At 38.5% G+C, this 13,097-nt stretch overlaps 1 protein-coding gene across 4 annotated transcripts in view; it reads left to right on the top strand.

The window, feature by feature from the left end:
* FDX1 (ferredoxin 1) overlaps positions 1–11,696 on the top strand; it is a 35,883-nt gene extending 24,187 nt beyond the window's left edge. For 3 of the 4 annotated variants that reach the window (XM_081544137.1, XM_081544138.1, XM_081544139.1), the window contains 2 exons: positions 1,142–1,271; positions 9,834–11,696. In XM_081544137.1, coding sequence (XP_081400263.1) covers positions 1,142–1,271; positions 9,834–9,960 — 257 coding nt within the window. In that variant the 3' untranslated portion in view covers positions 9,961–11,696. Of the gene's footprint in view, positions 1–1,141; positions 1,272–2,250; positions 2,373–9,833 lie in introns of all 4 variants that reach the window. The other variant, XR_014069384.1, reaches the window with a different exon arrangement.
* The last annotated feature ends 1,401 nt before the right edge of the window (positions 11,697–13,097 follow it).

Consider the following 13,097-nt stretch of genomic DNA (forward strand, 5'->3'; position numbering starts at 1 on the left):
ACACAGAAAGTAGAAACATGGTTGCCAGGGGTTTAGTGGAGGTCACGGAGATAGGTGAACAGGTAAAAGGGTTTAAAATTTCACCTCTGATATTAAGGACTGAGGATCAAATGTAAATCATGGTGGCTACAATGATAACTCTTGCTGAGAGAGTAGACCTTACATGTTCTCACGGAAAATAAACAAGTAGACATATATGGGGTTACATGTGTATTAACTTGAGTCCTGAGAGGAGTCCTTTCATAGCATATACGTATATCAAATCATTACGATGTGTGCTTTTAATATCTTACAATTTTGTTAATTTTACCTCAGTAGAACTAGAAAGAAGAAAAGGATTCGACTCCATGGGGTAGAGTTGGAGCAGTAGGTGGAAAGTTAGAGTGACAGACTTTAGCGCATAAGCAGCCAAATATGAAATCAACTGGCTTAGCAGGAGGATTTCTTTGTCAGAAGTTTTCGAGCAGGAGCTGGGTAAACCCTGGGAAAAGGGTGTTGGAAAGCATATTCAGTCAGAGTTTGGTTGGACTAGATGACTTTTCAGTTCCCTTTTTGTAGTGCCTGGCATATAATAGGCACTCAATAAATAGCTGTCAAATTAATGACTTTTAAAAACATGGAGCAGGAGAAATATTCTCTTTATTTTAAACCAGTGTGACTCTTAAAGTGACTTATTTGATTCTGTCCTGATTATAAAGAAAGATTGAGAGGGAAGATTATTTAACTTTATTTAGATGTCAGTTTGATTACTTTCTGATCCCTCTTGAGTTCTCCAGAAAAAGGTAAGTAACTTCCACAGCTGTATGTAAATTATTAACTATATAAATTTAAAAGACATATATTTTTGTATCTATGCATGTCTTATTAAATTGTAAACTCTTTCATATTAGGATTTGTATTTTTGAGTCTCCCTCACAGCTTCTAACCTATAACCTCTTAAAAGTAATATTTGAAAGTGATTTCCAACTCTGTGTGTGTTGGGTATGGGGAGTTGTCCCTAATTCTCATTATTATTCAGAAATAAAGTACCATTGATGTGTGCTAATGCTCATTTTTAAGTTTAGAAATTACTTAATTCCAGTCGATTTTGAATCTTGTTGAATGTAGAGAGGAGCGTGTTCACTGTTTGTTGCTTTTGTAGGTGCATGTGAGGGAACCTTGGCTTGTTCTACCTGTCACCTCATCTTTGAACAGCACATATTTGAGAAATTGGAAGCAATCACTGATGAGGAGAATGACATGCTTGATCTGGCGTATGGACTAACAGATAGGTAAGATTTTCAGACCATTTCTGTTGTACGAATCATCTGGGAGGGTAAAAGTTTTATTTGTTCATGTCTGTCTCTGACCAGAGACATGTAATCTGCATGCATGTAGACAGATAAGTCGCAAACTCTGAATATCAAATATGTGACATTTCTCCATGTATTCTACAGTTTAACCCTTATGAAACTTTACTTTTAACAAAAGTAAAAAAAAAAAAAGGTTAATTGGAAGTATTAGAAGATAAGTTCTGGATCCTAATAAATCTTCTTTCATCTATTTTTATTCAAGGAATTAATATTTGTCACAATTTAATGAGTTGGGATGAAATGTAATACTTTTTTATGGTATTCTTGAAGGACAGATTTGATAATTGAAAGAAATTATAATGAAAAGTTTTACCTACTTAAGAGAATACAGTTTTTAGAAACTTAATATATAATAATTATGTTAAAATGAATAGTTTTAATTGTACATTGAAGAAATTCAGGTCTTATTCTTGTTATTAATAGAATTATTCTTAAACTTAAAAGTGGTAAGATTTATAGTAGTAAGTGATCAAGTGATACCTTTTTTTTTAATTACCTAGTCTTTTGGTTTGAGTTAGGGAAGATACGGAGTTAATTTAATGTTTCAAAGGGCAAGATAATCAGAGTTTACTTCAGATTGGCTTTGACTTTTAACACGTTTGGTGGCCCTAATGAAAAATAGTTTAAAACAATAAAAAAGAGTAATAATAAGCTTTATTTCATGTGTATTTTGTAACCACCATTTTGTTAGACCCTTGATGTAAACTCTGTAATCCTCACAAAAGTTTTTAGTTCATTGGTATTTATTGTGGCTGCCACCTACCAGTCTCCCCTCACATCTACAGGTGCCACATTCTCTATCAACATCTCCTTTTCTGTTCTAAAGGATTTGGTTCTGAAAATTGTTTCTCTCAATGTGAGGGGTAAACCATAGCTAACTGCTTGCTCTTTTATTCAGATAAAATTTATAGGTGCATGCAACAGATAATACTCTGAACGAAAAGAAACAATGAGAGGAAAGGGAGAGCTACATTTAGGAGAGATACACGACTGTGAGAGGGTACAAGACCTGTTGCAAATGTAAGCTAGCCACGAATTTTGATAATAAAATTCAAAAATTTTAGAACAAAATAATGGAAAGCAAGAAATAGCTTTTATGACATTTTATAGGTGGTATTCTTAAGTGCACAGAATTTTAGTAGAAATGCTCTGTGGGGAAAGAGTATAATGCTTCTAACAGGTAGGATTTAGAAAGCACAATAAAATGGAATGAAAATAATTTTGTTCAAAAATGGTAACTGCATGTAAACTTCTATTTCTAGGGTATTATCTACTTCCAAAGATATAAGGAAACTCAGTCTTTAGATCTAGGTTTGTTTTAAAATTAAGTTCGATGAAAGTGTCCTAAATTTTTAGATGGAAGAGCATTTTAATGTTATTATAGAGTGTACTTAGCCTTGATTAATAATGGGCTGATGATCCATTAATAACAAAAATAAGTTCTGATTAATTTTCTTTAATGTACAATTAATACTATTCATTTTAACATTATTATTATATATTAAGTTTTTCTAAAAACTGTATTCTCTCAAGTAGGTAAAACTTTTCATTATAATTTCTTTCAATTATCAAATCTGTCCTTCAAGAATACCATAAAAAAGTATTACATTTCATCCCAACTCATTAAATTGTGACAAATATTAATTCCTTGAATAAAAATAGATGAAAGAAGATTTATTAGGATCCAGAACTTATCTTCTAATACTTCCAATTAACTTTTTTTACTTTTGGTGAAAGGAAACTGATGATCCAGTATTTCATCATTGTATCTCTAGTGCCTGACTCACAAAGGGCATCACCAGCTATTTCTGGAATTAATCGTTGATAGATTCAGGAATTATTTGTGAATCTATTTTTGATAGTTGTCATTGCTCCCTGCTACCAGTTTCCATGGATACTACACAGAGGTCTCATCTTCATATTTGTAAAATGGGAATAATGCAATAGTACCTACCTCATAGGATTGTTGTGTCATGTCAACTAATACATGCACGTGCAGCTCCTTAGTGTCTGATGGAAAAAGCATTCACTCAGTGGTTGTTGTTGGCATTTTAACTATAATAATAGTAATTCAAATGCCAGACACTTGCTATAATGCCTACAATCTTAACAAAGATTGATTCTAACCTTCAGAGTTTGCAGTATTATCACCACTTTATAGAACAGGGCTTAGTTCTCAGAGATTTGCTCAAGGCCACATAGCTGGAAAATGACAGAGCCCTGGTTTGAATCAGTTACATTGGACCCCAAAGCCCTTGGTTTCTTACAGTTTGAAGCTGCTTCTTTGCTTTGAAAACCAAACTTTAGAAGTCAAGTTAACACACCTAGTATATTTCCGCTGTCAGGTGTATGTGACAAAGTGGCTGTAGAAGATGTCTTCAGGGTTTGCACAAGTGGGAGATTTTGTGGGGTTAATAATGCAGTCAAGGACGACTTGCTGTCCGGCTTCTTCTCTGGAGGTTCTGCACTGGTCCACCTTAGAGCCGGAGACTTCCTGGAGGAAGTAGGGGAGTGAGAGCAGCCACAGCACCATGCCTCATCCTCTTGGGTTACAGAACCAGGAGGGGTTCCCTGTGTTCTCCACATACTTCCAGTTCTTCTCTTACTATGCTTACTTGATTCTGCCCTATATCATTGATAGCATTTTCCATACTCTTCCCCAAGTTCCTGGACGACTAGCATTACTGTACTTAATTTTATATGAACACCAAGAGTATAACCAACAGTCTCTCTAGGGCTCACCACAGTCTTTGTCTTATCTCATTTTCGCTTGACTTGCCTTGGCTTGAACTGGCTTCCCTCATTTTCTCTCTTGTTGAGAGAGCTTAATGCATAATTGAAGATGGTCAGTTCAGTTCAGTCGCTCAGTCATGTCCGACTCTGCGACCCCATGGACTGCAGCACGTCAGGCCTCCCTGTCCATTGCCAACTCCTGGAGTTTACTCAGACTCATGTCCATTGAGTCGGTGATGCCATCCAGCCATCTCATCCTCTGTCGTCCCCTTCTCCTCCTGCCTTCAATCTTTCCCAGCATTAAGGTCTTTTCCAGTGAGTCAGTTCTTCGCATCAAATGGCCAAAGTATTGGAGTTTCAGCTTCAACATCAGTCCTTCCAATGAACACCCAGGACTGATCTCCTTTAGGATGGACTGGTTGGATCTTCTTGCAGTCCAAGGTACTCTCAAGAGTCTTCTGTAACACCACAGTTCAAAAGCATCAGTTCTTCAGTGCTCAGCTTTCTTTATAGTCCAACTCTCACATCCATACATGACTACTGGAAAAACCATAGCTTTGACTAGATGGACCTTTGTTGGGAAAGTAAGGCTCTCTGCTTTTTAATATGCTGTCTAGGTTGGTCATAACTTTTCTTCCAAGGAGCAAGCGTCTTTTAATTTCATGGCTGCAGTCACCATCTGTCGTGATTTTGGAGCCCAAGAAAATAAAGTCTGTCACTGTTTCCACCGTATCCCCATCTATTTGCCATGGGAGCAAATCACCGTGAAGTGATGGGACCAGATGCCATGATCTTAGTTTTCTGAATGTTGAGTATATGCCAACTTTTCACTCTCCTCTCTTACTTTCATCAAGAGGCTCTTTAGTTCTTCACTTTCTGCCATAAGGATGGTGTCATCTGCATATCTGAGGTTATTGATATTTCTACCAGCAATCTTGAGCAAAACTTGTGCTTCATCCAGTCCAGCATTTCTCATGATGTACTCTGCATATAAGTTAAATAAGCAGGGTGACAATATACAGCCTTGACGAACTCCTTTCCCTATTTGGAACCAGTCTGTTGTTCTATGTCCAGTTCTAACTGTTGCTTCCTGACTTGCATATAGATTTCTCAAGAGGCAGGTCAAGTGGTCTGGTATTCCCATCTCTTTCAGAATTTTCCACAGTTTGCTGTGGTCCACACAATCAAAGACTTTGGCATAGTCAATAAAGAAGAAGTAGATATTTTTCTGGAACTCTCTTGCTTTTTTGTTGATCCAGCAGATTTTGGCAATTTGATCTCTGGTTCCTCTGCCTTTGCTAAATCCAGCTTGTACATCTGGAAGTTAACAGTTCATGTACTGTCGAAGCCTGGCTTAGAGAATTTTGAGCATTACTTTACTAGCATGTGAGATGAGTGCATTTCTTTTCCATAGGGATGGTCTTGATCCCTGTCTCCTATACAGTGTCACGAACCTGCATCCATAGTTCATCAGGCACTTTGTCAGATCTAGTCCCTTAAATCGATTTCTCACTTCTGCTGTATAATCATAAGGGATTTGATTTAGGTCATACTTGAATGGTGTAGTGGTTTTCCCTACTTTCTTCAATTTAAATCTGAATTTGGCAATAAGGAGTTCATGATCTGAGCCACAGTTAGCTCCCAGTCTTGTTTATGCTGAATGTATAGAGCTTCTCCATCTTTGGCTGCAAAAAATATAGTCAATCTGATTTCAGTGTTGACCATCTGGTGACATCCACGTGTAGAGTCTTCTCTTGTATTGTTGGAAGGGGGTGTTTGCTATGACCAGTGTGTTCTCTTGGCAAAACTGTATTAGCCTTTGCCCTGCTTCATTCTGTACTCCAAGACCAAATTTGCCTGTTACTCCAGGTGTTTCTTGACTTCCTACTTTTGCATTCCAGTCCCCTATAATGAAAAGAACAGAAATGAAAAGGAAAGGAGAAAAGGAAAGATATTCCCATCTGAAGGCAGAGTTCCAAAGAATAGCAAGGAGAGATAAGAAAGCCTTCCTCAGCAATCAATGCAAAGAAACAGAGGAAAACAATAGAATGGGAAAGACTAGAGATCGCTTCAAGAAAATTAGAGATACCAAGGGAACATTTCATGCAAAGATGGACTCGATAAAGGACAGAAATGGTATGGACTTAACAGAAGCAGAAGATATTAAGAAGAGGTAGCAAGAATACACGGAAGAACTGTACAAAAAAGATCTTCATGACCCAGATAATCACAGTGGTGTGATCACTCACCTAGAGCCAGACATCCTGGAATGTGAAGTCAAGTGGGCCTTAGGAAGCATCACTACGAACAAAGCTAGTAGAGGTGATGGAATTCCAGTTGAGCTATTTCAAATCCTGAAAGATGATGCTGTGAAAGTGCTGCATTCAATATGTCAGCAAATCCGGAAAACTCAGCATTGGCCACAGGACTGGAAAAGTTCAGTTTTCATCCCAATCCCAAAGAAAGGCAATGCCAAAGAATGCTCAAACTACCGCCCAATTGCACTTATCTCACAGGCTAGTAAAGTAATGCTCAAAATTCTCCAAGCCATGCTTCAGCAATACGTGAACTGTGAACTTCCAGATGTTCCAGCTCGTTTTAGAAAAGGCAGAGGAACCAGAGATCAAATTGTCAACATCCGCTGGATCATCGATAAAGCAAGAGAGTTCCAGAAAAACATCTATTTCTGCTTTATTGACTATGCCAAAGCCTTTGACTATGTGGATCCCAATAAACTGTGGAAGATTCTTAAAGAGATAGGAATACCAGACCACCTGACCTGCCTCTTGAGAAATCTGTATGCAAGTCATGAAGCAACAGTTAGAACTGGACATGGAACAACAGACTGGTTCCAAATAGGAAAAGGAGTCCGTCAAGGCTGTATATTGTCACCCTGCTTATTTAACTTATATGCAGAGTACATCATGAGAAACACAGGGCTGGAAGAAGCACAAGCCGGAATCAAGATGGCCGGGAGAAATATCAATAACCTCAGATGTGCAGGTGACACCACCCTTATGGCAGAAAATGAATAAGAACTAAAAAGCCTCTTGATGAAAGTGAGAGAGGAGAGTGAAAAGTTGGCTGAAAGCTCAACATTCAGAAAACTAAGATTATGGCATCTGGTCCTATCACTTCATGGGAAATAGATGGGGAAACAGTGGAAACAGTGGCAGACTTTATTTTGGGGGGCTTAGAAGTCACTGCTGATGGTGATTGCAGCCGTGAAATTAAAAGATGCTTACTCCTTGGAAGGAAAGTTACCACCAACCTAGATGACATATTAAAAAGCAGAGACATTACTTTGCCAACAAAGGTCCGTCTAGTCAAGGCTATGGTTTTTCCAGTAGTCATGTATGGATGTGAGAGTTGGACTGTGAAAAAAGCTGAGCACCGAAGAATTGATGCTTTTGAACTGTGGTGTTGGAAAAGACTCTTGAGAGTACCTTGGACTGCAAGGAGATCCAACCAGTCCATCCTAGAAGAGAACAGTCCTGAATATTCATTGGAAGGACTGATGCTGAAACTGAAACTCCAATACTTTGGCCACCTGATGAGAAGTGCTGACTCACTGAAAAAGACCCTGATGCTGGGAAGGATTGGGGGCAGGAGGAGAAGGGGATGACAGAGGATGAGATGGTTGGATGGCATCACTGACGCGATGCATATGAGTCTGGGTAAACTCCGGGAGTTGATGATGGACAGGGAGGCTTGGTGTGCTGCAGTTCATGGGGTCGTAAAGAGTTGGACACAACTGAGTGACTGCACTGAACTGAGATGAGTGTAGTTGTGTGGTAGTTGGAGCATTCTGTGCACAAGATTGTCGGGGCTGTTTCTAATTCAACAAATAGGAACTACTGGCAGAAAGGGATTTTTTTCAATCAGCAGTCAGTATTTTCCATGACTGTAGTTGTTCGTTGTTGTTGAGTCATTATGTTGTGTCTGACTCTTTTTTTGACCCCGTGAACTGAAGCCAATTTCCTTCTTCTGGGGGTCTTCCCAACCCAGGGATCAAACCTGTGTCTCCTACATTGGCAGGTGGGGTCTTTACTACTGAGCCAGCAGGGAAGCCCATGACTGTAGTACTTGCTGCCTTTCAGAAACCTCCCAGGGTCCCTCATTGCTCACTAGTAAAAACATGAACCACCCCTTCATTGGAGTTCAGAGCTGTCTGTGGCCTGACTACCTTTCCAGGCCATCACTCTTCCTGTCCTTGTCTGGCCTGCACAGCAGCCAAGTCAGAAACCCATATTAACTCAAACATGCCCCTATTACCTTTGCCTCACGTGCCTTTCTCCTTTATCTTTTATTAAATATTAAATTCTACCCAGTCTTTAGAACCCATTAGAAACACCATCTCCCCAGCCAAAAGTCAGTGCTTTCTCCTCAGACCTTTCAGCTTTCTCTCTCATGGCATTTGTTACAATGTCACACGTTAATTACTTGCGAAGGTGTCTCAGCTCTTCTATTTGGTTTAAAGTTCATGCCTTAATACTGATATTAGCAACTAATTCTTAAAGCAGTCCTGTGAGGAACCCTCTTATTATCCATCTTTAGGATGACATTAGGAAACTAGTATTTGTCAGGATTAAGAACGTTGCCTGTGAACACACCATATTCAGTGCTGAATCTGGACCCCTGGTCTGTCTGGTTCTACCCCCCGTGCTGCCTCCTCATGGCGTCCCTGGTGCCCGGCATGTAAGAGGTGCTCAGTAAGGATCGGAGTGAAGTGCTCTTCTGTGCAAACCCACTGGCGCTTAGTTCTGTCCCTTAGATGCTCAGCAGGTGCTTGATGAGTATGTTGATGAAACCAAGACCTGCACATCACATTCCATCAAATTTTTTGAAGGCAGTTGGAGTATGAGACGAATATAGTATTTATTTTTACGTGCCATTAAGAAAGAAAAAGCTCTGCTAATTAAAATATGGTGTAAAATGATCTTATAACTTAATATTTTATGCTTATTGAAAGATCTGTTTATACTTAGACTTAGAGCTATGTAGACGTAGATTTGTATATCACTGTTTAAGATTCCTTTTTAAACAAAAAGAAAATTGGTCATAATTCTGCAAAAAAAATGGAATTACAGTTATGCTTCCAGTGATAAATATTTACTTTCCTTTTATCAATTTATGCTGTTTCTGTATTTTTAATTTTTGTTTTGTATTATTTTTTTCTATAAATTATTTTTATTTGAAGGGTAATTGCTTTACAGTATTGGTTTCTGGCAAACATCAACATGAATCAGCCATAGTATAATCTTTATGGGCTGGAATTATTTTGAATGGTAGTGAAATTCAATACATAGTATTAACATATTTCCCATAACTCAGTTAAAGAGGTGAATACCTCTGATGTGCCTGTCACCTCCCAGTGTGGTTGTGACTGTAAGGTAATTATTCTCTTGGCGTTGCTAAAACCTCAGTTCTCTTCTCCACTGTTGTGTCTTCCCATTGTTTCATTGCTTGTCGTTCCTGTCACCAAAAAGCAGTAGTTCTGATGAAACAATTAGTAGAAGATAGAAACTAGAAATTAAAATAAAACCTTGACATATCACACTTTGTGTTTTCATGTTTACATTCTGTTATCCTCTAGTTGAAAGGGTTGGATGTATCTTTTTGACTTAATGAAAACTTAAAAGGTAAACAAATCCCAATGCTCTGGGTAAGAAAAGGTCCTATTAACTGCATTGCCTTGTGAATAAGATATACTTAATACTAAACCGCACCTTCCCCCTTTTTATACAGATCGCGGTTGGGCTGCCAGATCTGTTTGACAAAGGCTATGGACAATATGACTGTTCGAGTACCTGATGCCGTGTCTGATGCCAGAGAGTCCATTGATATGGGCATGAACTCCTCGAAGATAGAATAAATAGGAATATTTTCACAACATTTTACCTATTTTTATAATGATTATTTCTTAATGTAATTAAATGAGAACATGAATGAATGGATTTATTATTATGACTAGATTTACTACTTAATTCGTCTGATATAACTGCTGAATTTTGTAGTTCTGAAAGTATGCCATCTTTATTTTGATTAAAATTATAAAAACAAATATTAGAAAGTAGTTAATATGATAATACCTTATATATTTTACCTGTGTTTGATCAGCAACATAAATCTTATGCCTACTTACCTGTAAGTAAGTAGGTTAAAAAAGGGTGTCATTATTTCTCTTGGATGTGGGTGGAGGCAGAGATGTAAGATGGCTTGTCTAGGGTCATACTGCAAATTAGAAGGTCAGTACTAGAAGTGTACGTGTTTAGGTTAAAACTGGGGAAATTAGGGATATCTTATTTAAAGTTTGAGCACAGATAATAAAGCACTCAAAGATGTTTGGTCTCAGTTCTGACTGAGCTAGAGGGGTAAACTAAAAATTAGATGTGTGTGTGTGTGTGTTTTTAATCCTGATCAGAATGGTCTGTCTTTGTAATCTTTAAAAAGTAATGCTAATTAAAATTAAAAGCTTTTGCACAACAAAGGAAACTATAAACAAGGTGAAAAGACAGCCTTCAGAATGGGAGAAAATAATAGCTAATGAAGCAACAGACAAACAATTAATCTCAAAAATATACAAGCAACTTCTGCAGCTGAATTCCCGAAAAATAAATGACCCAATCAAAAAATGGGCCAAAGAACTAAACAGACATTTCTCCAAAGAAGACATACAGATGGCTAACAATCACATGAAAAGATGCTCAACATCACTCATTATTAGAGAAATGCAAATCAAAACCACAATGAGGTATCATTTCACACCAGTCAGAATGGCTGCTATCCAAAAGTCTACAAGCAATAAATGCTGGAGAGGGTGTGGAGAAAAGGGAACCCTCTTACACTGTTGGTGGGAATGCAAACTAGTACAGCCACTATGGAGAACAGTGTGGAGATTCCTTAAAAAACTGGGAATAGAACTGCCATATGACCCAGCAATCCCACTGCTGGGCATATACACCGAGGAAACCAGAATTGAAAGAGACGCGTGTACCCCAATGTTCATCGCAGCACTGTTTACAATAGCCAGGACATGGAAGCAACCTAGATGTCCATCAGCAGATGAATGGATAAGGAAGCTGTGGTACATATACACAATGGAATATTACTCAGCCATTAAAAAAAATACATTTGAACCGGTTCTACTGAGATGGATGAAACTGGAGCCCATTATACAGAGTGAAGTAAGCCAGAAAGAAAAACAACAATACAGTATACTAATGCATATATATGGAATCTGAAAGATGGTAACGATAACCCTATATGCGGGACAGAATGAGAGACACAGATGCATGGAACAATTTTATGGACTCTGAGGGAGAAGGTGAGGGTGGGACGTTCTGGGAGAATGGCATTGAGACATGTGTATTGTCATATGTGAAACAGAGCACCATTCCATGTTCGATGCATGTGACAAGGGCTCGGGGCCGGGGCAGTGGGATGATCCAGAGGGATGGGAGGGGGAGGGAGGGGGGTGGGGGGTTCGGGAAGGGGAACACATGTAAACCCATGGCTGATTCTTGTCAATGTATGGCAAAAACTATTACAATATTGTAAAGTAATTAGCCCCCAAGTAAAATAAATAAATTTATAAAAAAAAAAAAAAAAGTAATGCTGATTTATAAATCTCTCCCTGTAACAGAATGGATATCTTATGGATGAGGGTTTCTCTGTCCTAAGAAGGGAACGAGTAGGCTACCGTCCCTCGGCCAAGACAGAGCCATGTGGTGTGCGGTGAGCACGCAGGCAGAGTCCTGTGGGCCGGGGGGGCTTGAGCCCCTCACATCACCATCCGTGCATGGCAGACATTAGTATTTTATCTTTACTGTGAATAAACTGATAAATGATAATAAAGGGGTACGAAGTATGCTTTTGGAAGTATAATGAAACAGTAACTAGTTTGGACTAATGGGGAAGGGCAGAAAAAAATTAGTGAAAAGTGAATTGTAAAGTTGAGTTAGCTTCAAGTACGTCTGTGCACTTTGAGCATTAGAAGCCAGGTGCTGGAATCATCTGAAGGCTTATGTTCCCTCGTGTGACTGGCAAGTTGGTGCTGGTGTCCTCTGGGGATCTAGCAGAGGCCACTGACCGAAACACTCTTGTATGTATGATCCCTTCCTGTGAGCTGAGTGTCCTCACAGCAGGGCACGTGGTTTCTGAGAGCCAGTGCCCTAAGAGGGCGTATAAGCATTGCTAGGCAGAATCCGAAAGTCATGGAGTATTGCTTTTGCTTGTTTGTTTCATTAGAAGTGAGACACCAAGTCTGACCCATCATTTGCATTGTGGAATGTCAGAATTTGCGGACAACATTTTTAAGCCATCACAGGAACCATTACTTTCAGATTAATTTAGTAGCACTTCATTGCCTGTGAAGATTAGCCTTTTAATTAACAGTGTTCTAAGCTTTTTAAGAGGGGCTAGGTTTTACTCTTGGACTGTGTTTCAACAGATTCTTAGGTCTCCTTTATTATGATGGTGCATTTGTTTTATTCTGACTCCTCACAGTTTTCTTCTCAATGGTTTAAATCCAGGAGAAGAAAGATAGGCTTCCTTGCAAAGCTGGGTAATTTTCAGTTTACATTTCTCTGTCACTTTGCCATCAAGAAATGCATCTTCCTTTGGCACAGTAGTCTATAATTGTTGGTTACGTACTAATACTTAATGTTGTATTTGGTCTTCACAGATAAAACCATCCTGTAATTATGGAAGTAATTCAGAACTGCTGAATTTGTTTTTTTAAGTGAACAATTCTAAGAATTTCCAAAACCTTTTGCTTATCTTTCACTGTGAAAAATACTGTCAAATTTTTGTCTTAAAGGGCAACTTTTGTCCTTTTTAAATAACTACTTAAGTATCACATGGTGATCCATGTGGTTTTTGTGGTCATTAAGCAATAGAACAATTACATTTCACTTGGAAAAATGTTTTCTGAGGTAAGTTTAGATTCAGTATATGTTTTCCCACTTTTTTCTTTTTCTTCCTTTTTTACAGCTCTTATAATTGCTTTTC

Source organism: Giraffa tippelskirchi, chromosome 11 (genome assembly GCF_054371585.1).
Source record: "Giraffa tippelskirchi isolate mGirTip1 chromosome 11, T2T-mGirTip1v1.2.pri, whole genome shotgun sequence".
In the NCBI taxonomy this organism is placed as follows: Eukaryota; Metazoa; Chordata; class Mammalia; order Artiodactyla; family Giraffidae; genus Giraffa; species Giraffa tippelskirchi.